Here is a 23,359-nt window from a genome sequence, read left to right on the forward strand (position 1 = left end):
CTGGGTACCGCTCCCACGCAGACTCTTCCTAGGGTGCGACTGTCTCATGCATTGGCCACCTTCCCTGGACGCAGCCTCCCCAGGACCCGAGGGCCAGGCTGCCAAAGGTATTTAGGTCCCTAAAGGTTTTCCAAAGTTGCACTAGGAGTTCAGAGTAGCGACCACTCCGCCCAGGGCCAAGGAATCCGAGGCAAGTGGCAGCCACACACGTCACTGCAGGAGAGACAGGGAGCGAAATGTAAAAGTGTCTTTTAATATAAATATAGATACATCTGAGTGGGTCCAGGACAGAGAATATACGCACGGCCTCCAGAGACAGGCAGCCCCGCCACTCACATGGGCTTGGTCACTCTTTGCACGTTTAAGTCAACTAAAGAATATTTGTGTGGCAGTAAAAACCAACCCCCCCCAGCCCAGTGGTGTTAATTAAAGGGAGGGGGGTGCTCTGTGCCCTTGGTGCCCCAGGGCACACAGCTGGCCTCTAGGCAGCCAGAGCCTGATCTGATGGACTCCCAAGAACAGCCGGACGCTAAGTGACACTATCTCCTGGGGACATTCCAGAGGCTCTGCAGGGCCAGTCCAATGTTTTAGGCCCTCTTGCGCCCAGCTTGGGCAGGGAGTTGTACCCGGATGCTGATCTCGCAGCAGTGGGAGCAGGCCTAGCATGGCATGCTGCAAGCAAGACAGCCAGCTTCCCCCAGGACCGGCCCTGCAGGTGCCAACCAATGCGGGACACCCAGACAGCCGGCCTGGGGGCCTCCTGGGAATCAGCGAGCAGAACTCCCCCTCCAGCTGTCAATGGGAGGGGCTGGCGTTGAGCAGTGCTGAAAGCCCAGGCGCACGCGACGGGCATGGATGGTGAGTGCAGGTCCCCTGCCGGGCTATGCCCACGGCCAGGGCAGCCCCAATGCCCACCTGCAAGTGCCAACAGCTGAGCCGAGCTGGGCAGGAGTCGGCTCCTTGCGGGGGTGCCCTGCCACCTCACTGCCCATCGGCGTGGCCTGACCGGGGGTGCAGCACCCAGCGCTCGTGGCAACAGGCCAGGCCTTCGGCGAAGCACAGCGAGGAGGGGAGCAGAGCACACGGCAGAGGGCTGGGCCACGGCCAAGGGGAAGGAGCTGAGGGACGTCTCCCCTGGAGGCTGCAGCAGCTCCAGGGGGAAGGTTCCCAGGCTCGGCTTCCCCCACATCGCCGCGTTCTGGCTTCTCGCAGGGACGGGGAGGCAGAGGAGCCCGCAGAGCTGTAGGGGTGGGATCGGGGCAGCCGGCCTGAGGAGTCTTTTTCCACAGATCCAGCTTGGGCACTGAGACAGGCCCAGGTGGAAAGCAACTCCCTGGGGTGGGTGTGGGGGGCACAGGAGAGCTGCCGGCGCAGGCCAGGCCAAGGGAAGAGAGGCTGGGATCAGGCCGGTCTCTGTAGGGAGAGCTGTGCGCACAGGGCGATGGGGAGCTCAGTCACTGTGGTCCAGATCTCCCTGGAATCGCAGGACCCCAGGGGCTCCAGCCTCATTCGCCCCATGGGACACGATGCCCCTGGACCCAGGCTGTGCCGGGGAACCTGGCCTCTGGCTGCCCCATAGCCCTGGCTGGCTTGAAAGAGGCTGGAAACACCCCGTGGGCAGCAGGCTCTGGTGCCCACAGCTCCTGGCGCATGGGATTTACAGAGTAACCCTGATCTCTCTCGCAGTGCGGGTGCCCGGCCCTGCGAGAGTCTGTGCCAGGTGCCGGCAGGGGGTGCCTGGCCGCGGCTCCCTGGCTAGACGAAGGGCACCAGGAGTGATGTGAGCACCAGGAGCGGCAGGGCAGCCAGCAGGCTCGGCCGGGCGAGCCGGGCTGAGCCCCGCAGGGTCTCCTTGTTAGTCTCGTCCGCGGCCGAGCCCCGCACGCTGCCGGGCGGCCTGGCCCGCGCGCTGCACAGGTCGTGCAGGTTCCCTTGGAACTGGATCTTCCTGGACTCCTGGCGCAGCGACTCCCAGATGGCAGCAGCTTCATCGGGGCAGCGGGACAAGACCCTGTTGGCGCAGGTGTGAAAGTCGTCCCAGGACCTGGGCCAAGGAGAGGGAAGAGTCAGAGACAAAGGCCAGGAGGGTCCATGGCGATCAGGCCTTGTGATCTGTGTGTTACACCGACTGACAGGCCCCCATGCCTATAGCCAGCCCAGGCCTGCTCCGCCCCACTCCAGCCCCGCCCATAGCCAGCCTGGCCCTGCCCCACCCCTAGCCAGCCCTGCTTCACTCCACCTCACCCCTCGCCAGCCTGGCCCCACCCCGGCCATCCCCACCCTGCCCCTAGCCAGCCCAGCTCCACCCATAGCCAACCCAGCCTTGACCCACTCTACCCATAGCCAGCCTGGCCCTGCCCCACCCCTAGCCAGCCCTGCTTCACTCCACCTCACCCCTCGCCAGCCTGGCCCCACCCCGGCCATCCCCGTCCTGCCCCTAGCCAGCCCAGCTCCACCCATAGCCAACCCAGCCTTGACCCACTCTATCCATAGCCAGCCTAGCCCTGCCCCACCCCTAGCCAGCCCTGCTTCACTCCACCTCACCCCTCGCCAGCCTGGCCCCACCCTGGCCATCCCCGCCCTGCCCCTAGCCAGCCCAGCTCCACCCATAGCCAACCCAGCCTTGACCCACTCTACCCATAGCCAACCTGGTCTTGCCCCACCCATAACCATCTTGGACCCGCCCTATCTGGCCCCACCCGTAGCCAGCCCTGCCCTACTCATAGCCAGCATAGTTGCCTCGCCCCACCCCTAGCCAGCTTGGCCCTGCCCTACCCCTCACCCCACCAGCCTGCCCCCCGCCCTGCCCCTAGCCAGCCTGGCCCCACTGATCGTGATGGTTCTAGAGCATTTAGGCCTGTATATTTGCCTGGAGATAGAATTTTGGGTTTGATTTTTAACATTCTTATACCCTTATTAACATGTAAACAAGGAACAAAGACACCGTGTGTTGCTTCTGCCCAGCCAGATGGGTTGTTAGTACAATGAGAAAAGATAAGAAATAAAGCTAAAGTGTTGCTGGGTTTGGTGGGAATTTAATATACGACTGCGTCGACTCCCATCGCAAGACAAGGGCAAGCAGCCAGTTGAGAGGGACAAGGGGGATGGATGGAGGAATAAGAAACACTAAAAAAACAGAGGAAAGGTGACCTCGACCAGTATACAACCTCCTTCCCTACCCATCCCAGGGGGTACAAAAGAGGTGGTGCCGAAGCCCCAGACTCACAACCCTCCAAACCGGAACATGGCCATAGATTGTAAGGGGTGGGACCGGGGGGAGCACTACAGGTATAATTAAGCCTGGTAAGAAGGGGGTGGAGGGGAGGGGGAGATACGAAAAACCTCTACCAGTGTGCTCGCTTGTTAACCCTGATAAACATCACATTGCCTGTGCATCCCACTCCGGCCTCCTGCTTCCATCTGCGTGACAAGAACCAAGGGAGGGCAGGGAAGCCCTGACACCCATCCCGTCCCTAGCCAGCCTGGCCCCCACCCCACCCCACCCCACTCCTAGCCAGTCCCTCCCTACCCCGCCCCTAGCCAGCCTGGCCCCCACCCTTCCCTGCCCCTAGCCAGCCTGATCCCCCACCTACCCTGCCCCTAGCCAGTCCCTCCCCGCCCCACCCCTAGCCAGCCTGGCCCCTGCCCCACCCCACTCCTATAGCCAGTCCCTCCCTGCCCCGCCCCTAGCCAGCCTGATCCTCCACCCACCCTGCCCATAGCCAGTCCCTCCCTGCCCCGCCCCTAGCCAACCTGGCCCCTCCCTGCCCCTAGCCAGCCTGGCCCTGCCCTGCCCTGCCCCTCCCCTAGCCAGCCTGATCCCCCACCAACCCTGCCCCTAGCCAGTCCCTCCCTGCCCCTAGTCAACCTGGCCTCACCCAGCCCTGCCCTGCCCCTAGCCAGCCCGGCCAGCCCGGCCCCCCCTGCCTTGCCCCTAACCAGTCCCGTCCTGCCCCTAGCCAGCCTGGCCCCCCCTACCCCTAGTCAACCTGGCCCCACCCAGCCCCTAACCAGCCTGGCCCTGCCCCGCCCCACCCCTAGCCAGCGTGGCAAGGTTGCTTGGGCTAGCGCAGATCTTCTAAAAAGAGCTGTCCAGCCTCCCTGTGCCCATGGCTAGTCCCCATCCCTGGCTGATGAGCAGGATGAGACGTGGCCCTGGGCAGATCAGCCCTCCCGGACTCCACCTCCATGCACGGGCCAGCTGGCTCCTCCCGGCACCGGATTCCCGCCCAGCGAGGCCCTGCCGTCCCCTGCCCCCACTGCTGACAGGACACACTCCAGGAGCCAGGCTGGGAACCTGCCCCCTTTCCCCTGGGCCCCTCAACCTGAGGTCCAAAGCGTTCTGCCGAGAGCGCCAATGCTGTCCCCTTGCCCCCCGGCCACAGCCTAAACCCCACTGGCTGGGGGGCAGCTGCTGGGAGACTGGGCGCTGCTACTCTCACCTGCAGATGGTGTCCAGCTCCTGCCCACTGTCCTCCTGCTGCTTCTGGACACTCTGGGCCATGCTGTCCCCCAGGCTGATGAGGCATTCGGCAAAGCCCTTGTAGATAGTGTCACATCTCCTCCCGGCCGTGCTCACCGGATCCTCAGCCACCGCTGCACAGGGGACAAGAGTCACTGATTAGCCCCCTGCCCCAGCTCTCAGCCCTCACCGGGCAGGTCTGCAGCCCGGCCCCAGCTCCCCCAGGCCCCACACTGGGGCTTCTCTCTGCCCCCGCTCCACCCCGGGACGCTCACTGTTCCTGCCTGTCAGAGTCCCATTCCCACGCCTGCATGTACAGGGACTATCCAGCCACATGGGGGGCAGGGCAGAGCTATTGCCCCCAAGGGCAGAGTAGGGGGAAGGGCTGATCCCCCTGTCGAATCCTGGGCTTGTAGAAGGGACACTGCACTCAATGCAACGCCCTCCTCGTGCCTGAGGCCCGCACACCTCTCCCAGGCTGGGGCCTGCTCCGGACCCTCCTGTCCCATAAGCCCGTGGGATGTTGCAGTTACTTCCACCCCAGAGGAGGCTTCTGTGATGAACTGGGACTGTTCCTTTGGGACTCCTCCCTGTTATCCCCTGACCAGCTCTTTACAAACTCATTGGCCAGCTGCCCTGCGTGTCGCGGGTTCTCTGGCCTTTTGTCCCTCAACCACAGCCTCAGGTCGGATGGGCACCGCTCATACAGTTGCTCCAGTACCAGCAGTTTGACCAGGTCCTCCTCCGTCTGGGCCCCATCTGCCCACTTGCTGGCGTATCCCTCCATGCGGACGGCTAGTTGCAGATATGAGATCTCAGGGGGTTTATCCTGACTCCAGAACCTTTCCCGGTACATCTCAGGAGTCAGCCCAAACTCACGTAGCAGGGCCTTTTTGAATAGCTCGTAGTCCCCTTTCTCTGCCTCTCCCAGTTGGCGGTACAATGCCACGGCTTTGGGGTCCAATAGGGGGTGAGAACCCGGAGTCTGTCCGCGGGATCAACCCGGTGCAGCTCGCAGGCCGTCTCAAAGGCATCCAGGAAGTCATCCATGTCCTCCCCCTCCTTGCGTGGGGCCAGGATGCACTTATCAAAGCTCCGTGCAGTTCTGGGTCCCCCCTCACTCACCACAGCCGGGGGCTCGCGGCCCCTCAGCCTCACCAGCTCCAGTTCATGCTGACGCTGTCTCTCTTCATGCTGCCTCTGTTTCTCACGATCCTCCAGCTCTCTCAGTTTTAGCTCTTTCTCCCATTCCAGCCACTTCCGCTCCACGGATGCTGAGCGTCGCCGGGAGGATCCCCTGCTGGCCGGGGGGGTCACGGCACCCTCGGTATTTGCTGGGCTCCTCCCCACCCTTCCCCTAGGCATAGGAAGGAGGGGCCTCGGGAAGCCCTCAGCAGCTGGCTGACCACTCCCAGCTGGGACAGACACTGGGGCCTGCGCTGCATCTGCCAGGCTGCTTCCCTCAGAGACAGGGATCGGTTCATTCGAGCGATCTCCCTTCTCCAGCTGGGCAATGAGCTGTTCTTTGGTGGACCTCCCAATGGGAGCCCCCTCTGCTTGCACAGCTCCACCAGGTCGCTCTTAAGCCGCTTGGCATACATCTTCCTGCTGGCCACTCACAGGCTGGGGTGCTCACTGCTCCCCACAGTTTCCAGGGAGACCCCTAGTGTGCCAGCCCTTCTCGAGGTCACCACCTCTCTGCCAGGGTCGAGCTGCAAACTCCTCCGCCCCTGGGACCACTCGCTGCGATTCCCCTGGGGGACCCTGTTACTGCAAAAGTCCTTCTCGCTGGTCACACACTCCCAGGGGTGATAACCGTCTCTCTCCCACTCTTCAGCCGGCCTGGTCCCCGTCAATCCCCCTTCGTTTTACTGCTCCCCAGTCACTTACTGCAGGAAGCGCCGTCCACGGGGTGCAGTAGATCCCGCCGCTGCCACCAGTTGTCACGGAGTGTGGGGGGACACAAGGCCCTGCACCCCCGGCTTCCTGCGATTCACCATGACTCTCAGCCAGCCAGTAAAGCAGAAGGTTTATTTAGATGACAGGAATACAGTCCAAGACAGGTCTTGCAGGCACAGACAACAGGATCCCCCTCAGTTGGGTCCATCTTGGGGTCTCAGGGCACCCCAGCCCCTTGGGAGGTCAGAGCCCCGTCTGCCTCCCAGCCATCTCACCAGCCAGCTTCTGAAACTCTCCCTTCAGCGACCCCTCCCACAGCCTTTGTTCAGTTTCCCGGACAAAGGTGTCACCTGGCCTCTAACCCCTTCCTGGGTTCTCATGTTACATGCTCAGGTCGGCCAGTCTCCCATCCCCCAATGCAGACTATCCAGCCACACTCCCCTGTCAGCATTCACACACCACAGTAAGAACAGTCCCAGTTCGTCACAGCTTCATGGCAGCAGTGGGAGAGCCCGCCACTGATCCCGAAGCAAAGCACTTTGGGCTGTGAGCTACCAGGGGATCTCACTGAACTGGGCGACAAAACGACAGAGGAAATTCAATACAGATAAGTGCAGAGTCATGCACATTGGAAACATAATCCCAACTGTTCATACAGAATGACGGGGTCTAAATGAGCTGTTACCCCTCAAGGAACATCTTGGAGTCATTGTGGGCAGTTCTCTGAAAACATCCGCTCCATGTGCAGCGGCAGTCAAAGAAGCGAACAGAACGTTGGAAACCATTAGGAAAAGGACAGATCAGATAGAAAATACCATAATACCATGATACGCCCACACCTTGAATACTGTGTGCAGATGTGGTCACCCCATCTCAAAATAGATAGATTAGAATTGGAAAAGGTACAGAAAAGGGCAACAAAAATGATTAGGGGGATGGAACAGCTTCCGTACGAGGAGAGATTAATAAGACTGGGACTTTTCAGCTTGGAAAAGAGACGACTAAGAGGGGATATGAGAGAGGTCTATAAAATCATGACTGGTGTGGGCAGAATGCATAGGGAAGTGTTATTTACCCCTTCACACAAGACAAGAATCAGGGGTCACCCAATGAAATTAACAGGCAGCCGGTTTAAAAGAAAAAAAGAAAGGACTTCTTCATACAGTGCACAGTCAACCTGTGGAACTCATTGCCAGGGGATGTTGTGAAAGTCAGAAGTATAACTGGGTTCAAAAAAGAATTAGCCAAGTTCATGGAAGACAGGTCCATCAATAGCTATTAGCCAAGATGGTCAGGGACACAACCCCGTCCTCTGGGTGCCCTTAGGCCTCTGACTGCTAGATGCTGGGAGGAGAAAGGGAGGCACCAAGACGCCCTGGAGACTGGTACTGCTGTGTAGCCTCCATGCCCCGAGCAGGGGGCAGTTTGCTGGGCAGGGGGCGCTGGCTCTGCTGACCACCTCCGTCTGCGTCACGCTCCAGCCCTGGCATCCACGGGAGCAGCTGGAGCTGCAGACAACACCCCACCCACGCGTAGCTGTCTGTGTCTGGGGTTTGCATTCGCTCCCCAAGCCTCCTTCCTGGGCAACGATCTGAGCCCAAAGCTGTCGAGCTCAGGGACGTCTCCCCATTCAGCTTCCCATGGCAAGGGGGCTCCTGGCATGGGTGAAGCACCTGCGGCAGGTGGCTGGAAAATTCCCCTCAGGGCCCCCATTGCACTGGGCAACGTAAAGAGGGATGCATGGCAGTTAGTTGCCTTTATCCTGCGTGGTCCCTCCCAGCCCTACACTGGGGCTGGGGCACTGGCAGCAGCTGCAGTGGGCAAAGCGGTGCTCCAAAGGGGTTGCAAGAAGCCAGGAGTGGGCTCCCCATGGGCCTGGCCCATGTCCCACGCGCTGGAGCCTGGTCCTGCAGGGAAAGTCCAGGCAGCAGCATCCCTCAGGCTAGAGAAGGGGCTGGGACCGGCTGAGACGAACAAGATGGGGAATGCTTTACTGCTGGGGACAGACAGACCCTGTGGCTCTGTCCCAGGCTGCCTCGTGTTGGCCTGAAGTGCTGGCTGGTTGTGGCTACAGCGCAGCCACCACAGGCTGCTGAGTGTACAGCCCGGAAGCTGGGCCTGACCGGATCCTGGTGCCTCACGCAAATCCAGTGCATTGTGGGAGTCCTGCAGTGTCCCTCCTGTGCACCCAGCTGGGAGCAGGAATGCCAGCCGCGAGGTGCTGCATCGCGCCATGACGTGAGGACCAACGGAGCTGCGCCAGCGGGACTATGTACACAGGGAGGAGGCCGGCCCCCGCATCCCTGTTGTGAGCAGCTCCTGGGAAGTGCCTGGCAGGCTGCTACGCGAGTCTGCGAAGCTCTGCCCACGCACCAGCAGATGCAGCACCCTGACAGGGCTGTCCCTCCCACAGGCAGGGGAGCGGGACAATCTCAGAATTCTTTATTAAAGCAACAAAGTTGGGTTAATGACAGACAAGCCAGGGGCAGGGGACAACCCCCCAGGACTCCCAGTGCCCGGCCCCACAGAACCTTCCAGGATGCCTTATGGGATCTTGCAGGATAAGGCGGATTTAACCTTCGCCATCAGCCACAGGGCAGAGCCTGGCACAGCATCGCTCTGCTGATGCTGGGGGAGGATTTGACCACCTGGGGCTCTCTCCTAGTCGTCTGGGATGTGGCACCTTCCCTAACCCCCTGCGTGCCCACTCCCGGCCCGGCTCACTGGCCCAGCAAATGCCATGCAGTGCCATGCCAAGGCAGATGCCCACAGGCTACTCTCCAGCGCAGGTAGGGTGACTAGATGTCCCGATTTTATAGGGACAGTCCCGATTTTTGGGTCTTTTTCTTATATAGGCTCCTATTACCCCCGATCCCCTGTCCCTATTTTTCACACTTGCTGTCTGGTCACCCTAAGCGCAGGTATAGGGGACACATGGGCCCGAGGCTGGTGCGGGCACTGCCATGGTCTGTGGCAAATCTCCCCACCTTTGGTACCAGCTGAGCAAAATGCTGTACTGTCAGCATGAGGTCACTGCTCCCAGTCTTGGCATACCGGCAACGGGGCTAATCGAGGGGAGCAGGCTGAGCGATCCCAGGCCTCACACACTCACTAGTGCCAAGGGACACTGGCAGTGCCACTCCCTGGGTCAGGGCAGTACCCCACCCCCTCCATTCCCAGGACCCCTGAGGTTCTGCAAATGGTTGAGATCAACTTAGGAGGAGAAAGCAACAGAACTAAATCGGCAGCACTTGGTAACCAGTGATGGAGGGCGGGGTGAGAACAGCCTAGGAACACCTGAGGGGGCACCACACGGGGGAGAGGGATTTGTTGGGGGGGGGGGGGTATGGGAGTGGGGCTGAAACAGGCAAAGGAAAACGTAGGCTGTCAGGGAGCAGTCCTTGGCAGAAGCTCTGCTGGGCTGGGAGACAGTCTCCCCAGGACAGGGGACACCCTGGAGACACCATGCTGCAAGGAGCTGCCCGAGGGGTGGAGCAGGCATCTGCTCTCGCTCTTCCCTGCTCGAGTTTCTAGCATTTTATATATAAAGGCCATTTCTGTCCAAAGCTGAGATCACGTGACTCCAGCTGCTGCTACCCTAGGGCAGAGCCTTTTTAATCCTGCTCCCATCCTGCCCCGCAATACCCACCCGCTCTGCGTTGGTTCTTGCATTTTTATCCCACTCCCACCGGCAAAAACTGCAGCTCCCCCAAATCCCCCGAGAGAGCCAGATTCTCCCATGCTACTAAAAACACAATGGTCAGTTAATAGATTATCGATATAAACAGAATTCAGACAATTTTTACCACTAAAAGAACAAACAAATTTTGCCTAAACCATGTACAAAAATACTTTAACTCCTGTTATAATAGGCATCTATCCCTCGCTTAAATTTAAGTATTAAAACCTTTCTTTAAAAATTAAAACACAAACCAAAAAAACTTGCTTTGCGTTGCTGAAGTTCAATCTATGACAGACTGCTGTGGTGTGTATATCCCACGGAACGTCAAAACAAACTGCACTACAATTTTGCCTTAAAAGGTGCAGATTTTTGTTAATGGTTATAAAAATTAAGTTATTCAAAAAAAACCAAAAAACCTGGGAATTTTTAAACTGCTGTGACATTCCCCAGGCTACAGTCTGGGCTGATGGACAGTTGTGACCCCTGAATTCCCCAGCCTGGGGTCTTTTACCCTGCTTTGCTGAGAGCAATCACTCCTGGTCTCCAGCATGTCAATCGCTCCCAGCTATACTGTCTGAGTGCTGTGGCCAACCCACTCCTGAATTATATGGCAGGGCAACACCAGCAAACTCCCAGTCCCAGACTTTCCCCCAACAATGTGCATCTTGTACTGCCCAGCGCCCTCCTGGACAATACAAGCTCATAGAAAGGCCGTCATTTCATTAATAGAAAATTATATGCATAAACCTTGTAATCGCAAATGGAGTTTCACAAACAAACACACACTGGTTTATCTAAAACACAGATAGATGTTAAGCGATTACAAGTAAAGAGGCATAAAAATCAGGATTGGTTATAAGAAAATAAAAAGATAAAACGTATCTAATACCTAACTTAACAAGCTAAATGAATTCAAAGCAAAGGTTTCTCTCAACACACGCTCTAGTAGTCTTACTGGTTGGAAACCTTTCAGCCAAGGCCCCTCCCCCAGTTCAGTGTTAATTTTCTTGTCCTTCAGGTGTTGGTGAGGCCATGAGCAGAGAGAAAGGGAGGAGCATTTGGGGGCATCTGTTCCCTTTTTACAGCTCTCTTTGAGAATCTCCCAGCTGAGGTTCAGGAGACAGAAGGTCTGAGGGGATGGGAACCTCCAGCTTTTTCTTTGCCAAAATGTACATTTCTCACTCACACCCTTTTTCCTGCCAAAGAATGGCCACTTAACCAAACAATACTCCATTTTTGATTCTGTGGACACCTGGCTGAGGTGTCAGTTTGCCTAGGGTTACCATATTTCAACAATCAAAAAAGAGGACGGGAGGAGCCCCGCCCTAGCCCCGCCCCCATCCTGCCCTAGCCCCACCCCTGCCCCTTCCACTCCCTCCCACTTCCCGCCCCCTCAGAACCCCCAACCTTCCCCCCCACTCCTTGTCCCCTGACTGCCCCCTCCTGGGACCCCTGCCCCTAACTGCCTCCCAGGACTCCACCCCCTACCTAAGCCTCCCTGCTCCTTGTCCCCTGACTGCCCCCTCCTGAGACCTTCCTCACATCCTAACTGGCCCCCTAGGACCCTACCCCCTACCTGTCCCCTGACTGCCCCAACCCTTATCCACACCCCCACCCCCTGACAGCCCCCCCCCAGGACTCCTGACCCATCTAAACCCTCTGCTCCCTGTCCCCTGACTGCCCCCTCCTGGGACCCCTGTTCCTAACTGCCCTCCAGAACCCCACCCCCTACCTAAGCCTCCCTGTGCCTTGTCCCCTAACTGCCCCCTCCTGAGACCCCCTGCACCTGTACTCTGACTGCCCAAAACCTTACACCCCCAACCCCCAGACAGCCCCCCCCAAACTCCTGACCCATCCAACCCTCCCCCTGCTCCCTGTCTCTTGACTACCCCCCCCGAACCTCCCTGCCGCTTCTCTGACCCCCTGGCCCCCTTACCCTGCCGCTCAGAACAGAGTGCTGCAGAGCGGCGCGCTCGGCAGCGGGGGAGGGGAGCAGGGTTGGAGCTCCAGACTGCCGGAGGCCCAAGGCGAACGGCCAGCTGGCGATCTGCGAATGCAGGGGGGGGGGAGGGAGGGAGAAAGAGGAGGGGAGTGGTCTCAAGTTGCAGGGGAGAGGAGGGGGAAGTGGAGGAAGGGCACTGGCTGCCGGAGCCCCATGCGAGTGGCACGATCCGGCTGGCTGCCCTGTAAGCCGCGCACGCTCTGCATGGGGGGGAAATCCGGACATTTACAAATTCCCCCCGGACGCTATTTTTAACTCAAAAAAGCTGGACATGTCCGGGAGAATCCGGACAAATGGTAACCCTAAGTTTGCCTTTGAGGCACTGGTTTATGCTTGCTTTTCTAAACTTGGAACATGTCTCAGTAATATCATCCAGTAGAATCTTACAACTTTATGTTGCCACACATTTTACCAGGACAATAATGATCAGCAAATTATGATTTTTCAAATGATACCTCACTTTGGACTTTGTACAAAATCCATTATAGTTTTGTAAAAAGAGTGAGCATAAGAATACAGACAGTCACAACCGCTTAAGCACCGTTTCTAGAACTTTGAAATATTCCATTCAAGTTATTTATGTCAGGATTATTATTGCTTTTTGACAAACATTTAACAGGAAAACTGATCACTGAACTAGGTATTGGATAGAAATAAATTAAAAAAAAAAGGCTCAAACTAAGCGATCGATAATAAGGTCAACTTAAAGAGCAGATGTACTTGCACTTGCATTTTGTTTTCCCGCAAAATATCACAGTCTGTGGGGTGTTTTGTCCACTCGATCCTGCCTGCAACAAAGTACATTTTACCTGCTCCTGCTATTATGGCAGTGGGTTCTGCGGGCCCCCAGTCCCGCTGCAGGGCTCTACCCTAGGACAAGGGCCAGACTGCTCTCTGCTTGTGGTCCCTGGGAGAGATGCGCTTCACCCCCATAGGACAGATCATCACTGCCCCATTCCCATGCAAACCCACCTGGGCCAGCAAGAGCCCTGAATTCAACAACAGCTTCCGAGCCAGCTGCTGCCACATACCCGCAGGACCCAAGCCCCAACTGCGGAGCAAGCAGCCCAAATTACAAGGAAGTTGTATTAAATGTCCTAGACACAAGGAGATTAACCACTGGTGGGGGAAGGGGAAGTTGTTTTCCTGATCGTGGTGATGTCAGTCAGGGGGTGGGGCTCCCACAGTGGCACCTAGGCCGTGCCCACTTCCAGGTAGCAGCGTGGAGAGGGGGACAGGGATTCCCAGAGCCTGCGGGCTAGCCTCTCCCACACCGGCTCTCTACACAGTAACCCCAGCGGTGTCCCTTTAACAGCAGGCAGAGCCCCCCCCATCACGGCCCGATGCAGCGCGGGAGAATCAGGGTGGGATGTGGTGGCTGGCAGGCAGCCTCCCCATGGCGAAGGTGGCAGGAGGCGCTCAGCGGGGAGTCGCTCTCTGCACATCCCCTGCAGCAAGCAAGGCAGGAGAGCGAGCAGGCGGCCCCAGGGTAAGCCTCGCCGGCCCTGCGCTTGCTTTGGAGCTCTGCAGAGCTCTGCGCCGGCGAGAAGGAAGCTGATGAATATTTTAAGGCCGCTGGCCTGATTGAGCCTGATCAAACACATCAGTAGCCACCCCCGCAGCCCAGCTCCTCCACGCGGGCAGGGCTGCCGAGAGCCGCCGGGCTGGAGTCCCCAGAGCCCGCTGGGAAGCGAGCACAGGCGCACTGGCCAGAGAAGAGGGCAGAAAGCAGATCATTAGCTGGGGGATGTGGCCAGACCCTGCTGCATGTTCCTCTGGGGCAGCCTGCCAGGGAGGCACGAGGGGTCAGGCTGGCCGCTTGCCAGCGGGCCACCCATGTAAGATCAGATCCACGTCCCCACAACCTTGAGATTTGCTTAGGCTCCTCTGCTGGCACTAGCCGGCTGGTGGCCGGGGCTGCCTGTCAGTCACTCAGCTCTGCCCAGGCACCTGGGATTAGCCAGAGCAGACTGGGGAGGCCAGGGTCCATATGTCCCTCCCCATAGGGCTGCACTGCAGCGTGCCCCGCAGCCCGGGGTCACCAATGAGCTCAGACACTCCTGTGGGGCTGGGCACCAGGCCAGCCCTGGGGACAGGCGATCAGGGTGGTCACCCTGGCTGCCAGCTTGGGCTGGGCTCTTTTGCGTTCGACCGCTTGGGGACAGCAAATATTTTCCAGCAAAACACCAGGGGCTGGCCCTGCTGGCCAGCCAGCACACACCCCAAGCCTCCCCACGAACTCATCTGACACGGGTCACGAACAGACTCCAGGTCTCCTGACTCCCACTCCGGTGCTGTAACCACTTGCCCACGCTCCCTTTCCAGCCTGGCTGCCTGCAGCCCACGTGCCTAGCGTCTGAGCCAGGCAGGACCCCGGGGACCATCCAGCCCGGCTCCCTGTGTAACGCCTGCTAACTAGAGCAGGGCTTTCCGAAAGAGATCCAGCCCTGATTCCACAACGGCACTAACGCCCGTGCACCACTGCTCAAAGTCAGCCCGACTTCCAGTGTCCGTGTTACACCCTGGTCTGCTCCCACACTGAGCTCCAGTTCCCAGCGCCCCTGCAGGTGCCCCCCGCCCCTCCCCAAGGGGGCTCACAGGCCCTTCCAGGAAGCGGCTGGGCTGGCAGCTCTCACAGATGCACTTCCTCAGCTCCTCAGCCAAGCCAGCGCCTTGCGTCAAACCTCCTGGGGCTCAGGGCAGCATGTAAACAGGGCCTTGCATCAGCGGCCTCTGGGGGGCCGGCAATGACACAGCATGTGCTCTGCTCGGGCATCTAGGGCCATGCTCCCCTCCGCCATTCTTTGCATCGGTCACGGCTGAGGATGTGAGGAAGATTCTCAAACCTGAGCCATTCTTTCTGGCTGACAAATCTAAGGAACCGTCCCAGATTGAGGGGTCATTAGAGGAGGTTTTGGAACAAATTGATGAACTAAACCGGGGGTCAGCAACCTTTCAGAAGTGATGTGCCGAGTCTTCATTTAGTCACTCTAATTTAAGGTGTCACATGCCAGTAATACGTTTTTAGAAGATCTCTTTCTATAAGTCTATAATATAGAACTAAACTATTGTTGTATGTAAAGTAAATACGTTTTTTTAAATGTTTAAGTAGCTTCATTTAAAATTAAATTAAAATGCAGAGCCCCCCGGACCGGTGGCCAGGACCCGGGCAGTGTGAGTGCCACTGAAAATCAGCTCGCGTGCCGCCTTCGGCACGTGTGCCATAGGTTGCCTACCCCTGAACTAAACAGTGATAAGTCACCAGGACCAGATGGTATTCACTCAAGAGTTCTGAAGGAACCCAAATGTGAAACTGCAGAACTACTAACTGTAGTCTGTAACCTGTCACTTCAATCAGCTTCTGTACCAGAGGACTGGAGAATAGCTAACATGACACCAACTTTTACAAAAGGCTCCAGAGGTGATCCCAGCAATTACAGGCTGGTAAACCGAATTTCAGTACCAGGGAAATTGGTTGAAACTATAATAAAGAAAGAATTATCAGACACACAGATGAACACGATTTGCTGGAGAAGAGTCAACATGTTTTTTGCAAAGGGAAATCATGCCTCACCGATCTATTAGAATTCTTTGAGGGGATCAAACTTGTGGATGAGGGGGATCCAATGGATATCATGTACATAGATTTTCAAAAAGCCTTTGATAAGGTCCCTCACCCTCTTAAGCAAAGTAAGCTGTCATGGGATAAGAGGGAAGATCCTCGCATGGATCATTAACTGGTTAAAGATAGGAAACAAAGGGTAGGAATAAATGGTCAGTTTTCAGAATGGAGAGAGGTAAGTAGTGGTGTCCCCCGGGGGTCTGTACTGGGACCAGTCCTATTCAACATATTCATATATGATCTGGAAAAAGGGGTGAACAGTGAGGCAAAGTTTGCAGATGATACAAAACTACTCAAGATAACATAAGTCAAAAGCTGATTGCAAAGAGTTATAAAGGGATCTCACAAGACTAGCTGACTGGGCAACAAAATGGCAGATGAAATTCAATGTTGATAAATTCAAAGTAATGCACGTTGGAAAACATCATCCCAACTATACATACAAAGCGATGGGGTTTAAATTAGCTGTTACCACTCAAGAAAGAGATTGTGGAGTCATTGTGGATAGTTCTCTGAAAACATCCACTCAATGTGCAGCGGCAGCCAAAAAAGCGAACAGAATGTTAGGAACCATTAGGAAAAGGATAGATAATAAGGCAGAAAATATCATAATGCCACTGTATAAATCCACAGTACGCCCACATCTTGAATACGGTGTGCAGATGTGGTCGTCCCATCTCAAAAAAGATACATTGGAATTGGAAAAGGTACAGAAAAGGGCAACAAAAATGATTAGGGGTATGGAACTGCTTCCATAGGAGGAAAGATTAATAAGACTGGGACTTTTAAGCTTGGAAAAGACTAAGGGGGGATATGATTGAGGTCTATAAAATCATGACTGGTGTGGAGAAAGTAAATAAGGAAGTGTTATTTACTCCTTCTCATAACACAATACAAGAACTAGGGGTCACCAAATGAAATTAATAGCTAGCAGGCTTAAAAGAAACAAAGGGAAGTATTTCTTCGCACAACACACAGTCAACCTGTGGAACTCATTGCCAGGGGATGGTGTGAAGGCCAAGACTATAACAGGGTTCAAAAAAGAACTAAATAAATTCATGGAGGATAGATCCATCAATGGCTATTAGCCAGGATGGGCAGGAATGGTGTCCCTAGCCTCTGTTTGCCAGAAGCTGGGAATGGGCGACAGGCGATGGATCACTTGTTGATTCCCTGTTCTGTTCATTCCCTCAGGGCACCTGGCACTGGCCGCAGTCAGAAGACAGGATACTGGGCTAGATGGACCTTTGGTCTGACCCCGTGTGGCCGCTCTTATGTTCCCTCTCACCCCACAGCAGCTGGGAGTGGAGGGCCTGGCTTAGGGGAAGCAAGGCAGAGACCCTTGAGCAGCTCAGCCAAACAGCAGTAAGGGGGAGTCAGTTCAAGCCAGCACGGCTGTGAAAGGTGCCAGTGCCACAGAGGGACAGGCCTGGTGCCAGGGCACAGGGCTAGGGAAGGTCCAGAGCCAATAGCAGCGGCTGTTTCCCAGCTGGGAGAGAGAAACACCACGGTTTTGGCCCTGCCTCACGGGAGGGGTAGGAGCCGCGCCACACTCCAGAAGAGGAACGATCCTACACTAGCCCCTGGGAAGGGCCTGATGGGACCCAACGAGCCCGTCCACTCCAAGTTCTCGCTTGGCCTGGGCATCAGCCCTGGAGGTGCCCACTCCATGGGGCTAGGGAGGCAGGAATGCAGGCTAAGGGCAGCTGGCAGACCAGGCTTGGCTCTGGGGAGGTTTCCAGGGGGCACGACGGGAGCTGCCCTCTGTCTAGCACCCTTTGATATCCCAGCCATTGGACGCGGCTGACCCTGCCCACGCTGGCAGACCAGCGGATCCCAGCAGCGCTTGGAGTAGGGGTGGGGGCAGCTGTGCTCCCCACCCCCAGGCAAAGGCAGCCCAGGAGGTTCGTGGCAGAAACAGCGTCAGCTCAGCCAGCAGGGGCGAGTCCTTCAGGGAACCGACAGGCTGACGCGCCCAGGGCCAAAACCCGCCCGGCCCACAGCACCTGTGCAAGGGGAGGGGGCAGGTGAGCTACAGCTGGCACCTTGCACGGCAGAGTCAATGCAGAGCCCCCCTGCCGGGCACACCCACCCTGGGAGTGTGGCTGGGGGTGGGCATCCGCTAGATGGGACAGCGTGCTGAGAGTAACGTCCCTGCACCCCGCCCGGCCGGGCAGCACACGCCCCCACTCACGGGCCTCGCCCGGCAGCGCCCAAGTGCCGCTTTTAAATATCACACGTGCCTGGCTTGGCGGCAGGTCAATTAGCCAGAATATTTCCACGGCCCCTTGGCTCGGAAGAGCTTGGAACATCTCTGGGGTGCCAGCAGCAGCCGTGCTCCATGGTGGCTGTACAGCCCAGGGCCCCTGCCAGAGGGGACCTCACCCCATCACGGAGCCAGCTGGAGCCCCCTGCGGCGTGAGGGAGAGTTCCTTAGCTAGCCAGGACACTCACGTGGCTGCGTTTTCAGGCCTCAGGTGCTGGGCGCCCTGGGTCCCCTCTCCGCCCCACTCGAAAGACCTGCACCAAAGGCAGATCAGAGGCCCATTCAGCTGTGCTCTGCTGTCCCCACCCACACCGTCCCCCGATTCCCTGCTCTGCGGGGCCCTGGGATCCCTTCCCAGCCAGCAGCATTCAACACGGTCAACACCCCAGCGTGAGCCCACCTGGGAAGTACGTTAACCTGACAGTGGCGGGGAGGGGCTGCAGTTTTATGAAACTTAAAGTGACTTTTCCAAACAGCACAGACTGGCCCCTGCATGTTTAGCAATAAGCAGAGTCAGCTCCCGATTCGTCCTCCCGAGAGGAAAGGACTCGGGGTCTCCTGCTGCAGGGCTTCCTCCCACCGCTGTTGGAACAGAAAGCAAAGTCTTGGGGCCTTCCTCCACAAAGCACTTGGCAGAGCGGGAATCGCCCGCCACTGCCAGCCACCTCGGGGCAGAGCAGACAAAGCCGGCCCCGCAGTTTCAGGCAGGAAAGGAGGGGGAACGTAGGGAGGCAGAATGGAATCAATCCAACTGGACCATGGCCAGGATACTGGATTAACACCTGGACTCTTAAGTGCTTGCGGATTTATAACAATCTCACAGCTCCTCCAAGACCCCCTCCCACTGCAGAACAGCGCCTCCTAGAGCTGCAATGGGGCACAAAGGGCAGCACCGAATCAGCTACACCAGTGCCTGCCGCTGTCCTTCGCTCTCCAAGCCGAGGACTGACCTCTGAGCGATGCAAAGACAAAAGGGGGTGAACAGAGAACCCAAAGGGCCTAGCGGGTGCCTACAGAGAGCCGTGGGACGTTTTCTCCAGCGTGGCACTGTCCCGGTCTGGGACACAGAGTTCCCAGAGGCAGACACAAACGTTCCACAGCCACCAGCGGCTCACATCTGCTGTACCACTGGGATCACGTTCCTGGCTGGCCATTATCTGCAGTGCGTATGGAGGCGCCCAGATCTGGCCGAGCCCACCCCAGTGGCAGTGGGATGCCGGAGCGTCCCCTTTCATCGGCGGCCAGGGAAGGGATGGGGATCTGGTTCGCGAAGAGGGGAAAAGCTGCCATGAAGTACCATCAGGGTAACTAACGAGAGGACAGCAGGGGCCTGTCACATGGCACTGCCCCAGGAGGGCTGAGAGCTGCGGACGATGCTGTCACTTCCATTGCGTGCCCCCGGACCCTCCTGGGGAGAGTGAACAGACACCCAGCAAAAGGGCACTCGTGCAGGAACAGGGTCCCAGGTCACCTGCAAGTGGATGGCAGGTGGCACGGAAATCCACACCGGGATTTCACTGCCAGATGGAGCGCGCCTGGGAGAAGGAGAGGAGTTGAAGGCAGCTCCTCCAGCCCGCCGGCCCGGCAGAGATCCTGGAGAAGCACCCAGCTCGTAGGCTACAGCACGCCTACGTTCTGCCCTGTGGCTGTGCTGAATGAATGGCTGGGCTCGGCTACCAGAAGGAGACACTCAAAGCGCAGGCAGGGGCTGTTAAAGGAGCTGGGGAAGTAGGGGAGCGTCTGTAACCTACAGGGCAGGTCCGAGGTGGGAAACCCTAGAGAACAGGATCTTTGATCCCACAACCCTCCTCTGCTTTCCCCATCCTGTCTGGGCTGGGCTGAGAGGGGCAGTGACCTCCCAGCCCCGCAGCCCCGCTCCCTGGAGCCGTCCTGAGCACCCAGCGGGAACGTTCCCTGCAGCGGGGCCTGGAGCACTGACTGCTGAGCAGGTCCAGCCCTGCCAGATGCCAGCCTAAGCCAGAGGAGACAGGGCCCTGCATAGCCGGAGCGAAGCTGCTCCCCTGGCCTTGCCGTTAATTAGGCAAATGGGAGCCAAATATCACTCCAAGGACTCGCCACTCGACCAGCCGGGATAAAGGATCCAAGAATAACCCTTGGGCTGAGCCTGCCCAGCTGTCACGAGAGCCCCCGAGCCAGGCCTGCGCCCCCTGCTCCCAGCCGGGACCCCAGACCCGCGCCCAGTTCCAAGTGGGACTGCTGCCCATGGACACGCGGGAGGAACCTGCCATGCGGGGGGAACGGGGGAGCTAGCAGCAGATGAACCCCAGCCTAGGCCACGCTCAGACGTGGCTCGGAGAGGTTCATCTCCCAGGTGCGCTCCGTGGCACAGCTCTGCCCCAGCCGAACGGAACGCAACACTCCTCTCTCGGGGCTGGCGGGGGAGGCCAGAGGGTGACTGGGCCACAGGAAATTCCCAGACAGACGCACAGATGGTGGCAGGACAGAGAGTCCTCATCGGGGACGCATGGCACAACCCCACTTACCCTCACCCGGGCCCTGGCAAACCCGCCATGCCAAGCGAAGCTTCTGACCTTCAAAGCAGCTGACTGGGCTACGGGCTGGAGATGTCCAGGCAGACACGCAAACCGCCTTACCCGTGTCCTCGTGCGACACCAGAGGGGCCCAGAATGAAAACAGCTGCCGCTGATTCTTCGAGAATTTTTCCAGGTTCTCGCGGTGTGAGCAGCCCCCCAGAGTATTGCCACGACTAGACCTGGCATCTGAAAGTCTGAACACTAGGGACAGGGCATATTTCATTTGGTGAATGGAAATGAACTATCGAAAGAGTTCAAAGGGAAGTGATGAGAAAAGCCAGGGGCTCGAAGTGCCTCCTGCTAAGAAGTGAATTACAGAACTGCTGGGAAGCCTAGAGGGGAAGGGACGGGCGGAGCCATTGGAGAGTGCAGGGAATCACCTGGCTGTTGGAAAGTGGGGGGCAGAGAGTGGAGTTGTGAACCACAAGAGGGGGTTGGTTTGTTAGGGTCTGGAAGGTGGCCAGGAATCTGACAGTGCCGTTCTACACAAACCTGGCTGGACAGTCACTCGCTGGCCTTCGGCACCAGGTTCACCAGGGAGCTATTTCATCCGAACCGCGGTCAGTGTGAATGCTGCGATCAAACAGCCAATCAGCATCCAGCGATTACCAATGACTGCGTCAGCCTCAGGCTGGCTGAAGTGGAAGGGAGCGGTAGGAAACAGAGTCCGAAATAGACCGAGCCAGTGAGAGCAGCTCATTCCTAGAAGGCAAAACGTGGTCACCTCCAGGAGTCACCCTGGAGCAGGAGTGAAAGGATCCACTCATCCCAGTCGGCTAAAATTAGACTTTTTGGCTCCTCCAAGATCAAATGCGCCTTGGACTGAATCTTTGCTACTGAAGCGAAAACAGAACATGGATGAGTTTGATGACCCTGCAAGTGAGATTTTCAAGGCCGTCATCAAAATGCGTCCCTGAGACGTTGGCCTTTGCGCCAAGCCTTCAAGTAGCTCTCCAGCACCAGTGTGTTTCAGGAGGTCTGTGCGCTTTTCACCCCCAAAATGGCAGAGATCAACTGGCAGCTGCGCGGGCAAAAGTGAAAACAAAGATTTGAACTCGATGACACAGTTGGGGCCTTTTATTCTAAAAGCAACTTTAAAACAGCACCCAAAGAGCGAGACAGAGAAACGCCTCCAGCACTCTGTCCTGGGCATCCTCCTCCGGCACCTCTGCACTCACTACTCACTGCTGTGAGACACTGGGGGAAAATTAAAAGCAAACTGAAAGAATCAACATTGCCATTAACGCACAAGGGCTGGCTGAAGCTGGGAAGTGACGCAGTGATGGCTACTGGCATCCCATGCAGAGAAAACGACATTCCTACGGAACGCTGTTGATTCTGCAACTGAAAACATGCGGACGATACCGGTCAGGAATGCAGAGAACAGTCTGGCCGTGAAGCCTTTGCTGTTTGCTCAGACAGTGAAAATAAAGCAAGAGACGAGCAAACCCTTCCTGGGCAGACATCCGGGGGCTCACCACTCTGCTTAAACCTCACTGAGAAAGCAACAACTGCCGGCCGTCCTAAAGTGCATTGTGAGAGGTCAAGGGGAGTCTGAAGTCACCATCAGCCTTATGGTTGGTTGACTGAAAAGGTGGCGGGCTGCATGCCCCAGCTTCCCAAGAGGCTTGCGGGACCTCTCCGGAAGACTCTCTCCACCTGCGTCCAGGCGTCTCCATCAGCAGGTCACACTGAACATGAGGGTGATGCTGATCCAGACAGCTGAGAAAGCTAATGCTATGCCAGTATTGGGTCTGACATCGATCCTGGTCAGCTGATATGGGACTTGATTAATATAGGATGAAAGGAGGGTGATATCATTAGTGCCAATCAACATGGATTTATGGAAAATAGATCCTGCCAAATCAACTTGATATTTCTCTTATGAAATTAGAAGTTTGGCTGACAAAGGCAATAGAGTTGGTGTAATATATTTAGAGAAGATGTTTGACTTGGTACTATAGGACATTCTGATTAAAGCACTAGACCGATATAAAATGAACATGGCCCACATTAAATGGATTAAAATCTGGCTGACTGATCGGTCTCAAAATGTAATTGTAAATGGGGAATCGTCATTGAGCGGGTGTGCTTCCAGTGGGGTCGTGCAGAGATCGGTTCCTGCCCCTATGCCACTTAACATTTTTATCACTGATAACGTTTGCAGATGACACAAACATTGGGGGAGTGGGAAATAACGACGAGGACAGGTCCCGGATACAGAGCATTCTGGGTCACCGGGTAAACTGAGCACAAGCAAACAATGCCCATTTTAATACGGCTAAATGTAAACGTACATCTAGGAACAAAGAATGCCAGCCAGACCTGGCAGAGATGTGGGGGTGGGGGTGGATAATCAGCTGAACATGAGCCCCAGTGCGATGCTCTGGCCAAAAGAGCAAACGCCACCCTGGGATGCATCGGCAGGATACAGAGCTCGAGCTGTTATTTACCTCGGTCTCTGGCATTGGCGTGACTGCAGCCCAACACCTGAAGAAGGATGTTGATAAACTGAAGAGGGTTCAGAGAAGAGCCATGGAAATAATTAAAGGATTGGAAAACCTGCCCTAGAGGGAGAGGCTCAAGGAGCTCCATCTGTTTAACAAAGACCTGGGGTGACTCGATCACAGTTTGATGTACCCACTTGGGGAATAAAGATGTAATCAAGGGCTCTTCAGTCTAGCAGAGAACGGGCTAACACGAGCCAATGGCTGGAAGTTGAAGCTAGACAAATTCACACTGGAGAGAAGGTGTCAGTTTTTAATGGTGAGTAATTAACCACTGGAACAATTTACCGGGGGTCGTGGTGGATTCTCCAGCACTGACCATTTTAAAATCAAGCTTGGATGTTTCTCTGACGGATCTGCTCCA

At 56.8% G+C, this 23,359-nt stretch overlaps 1 protein-coding gene across 1 annotated transcript in view; it reads right to left on the bottom strand.

The window, feature by feature from the left end:
• Positions 1-233: 233 nt before the first annotated feature.
• The window catches only part of NRN1L (neuritin 1 like), a 31,559-nt gene continuing 8,433 nt past the window's right edge, over positions 234-23,359 (bottom strand). Inside the window, exons 2-3 of the mRNA XM_054049055.1 lie at positions 4,443-4,596; positions 234-2,044 (exon numbers count right to left, since the gene is read on the bottom strand). Of these exons, the coding sequence (XP_053905030.1) occupies positions 1,756-2,044; positions 4,443-4,596 (443 nt within the window). The 3' untranslated portion in view covers positions 234-1,755. The remainder of the gene's footprint in view (positions 2,045-4,442; positions 4,597-23,359) is intronic.

The sequence above is a fragment of the Malaclemys terrapin genome, chromosome 14 (genome assembly GCF_027887155.1).
Source record: "Malaclemys terrapin pileata isolate rMalTer1 chromosome 14, rMalTer1.hap1, whole genome shotgun sequence".
Taxonomy (NCBI): Eukaryota; Metazoa; Chordata; order Testudines; family Emydidae; genus Malaclemys; species Malaclemys terrapin.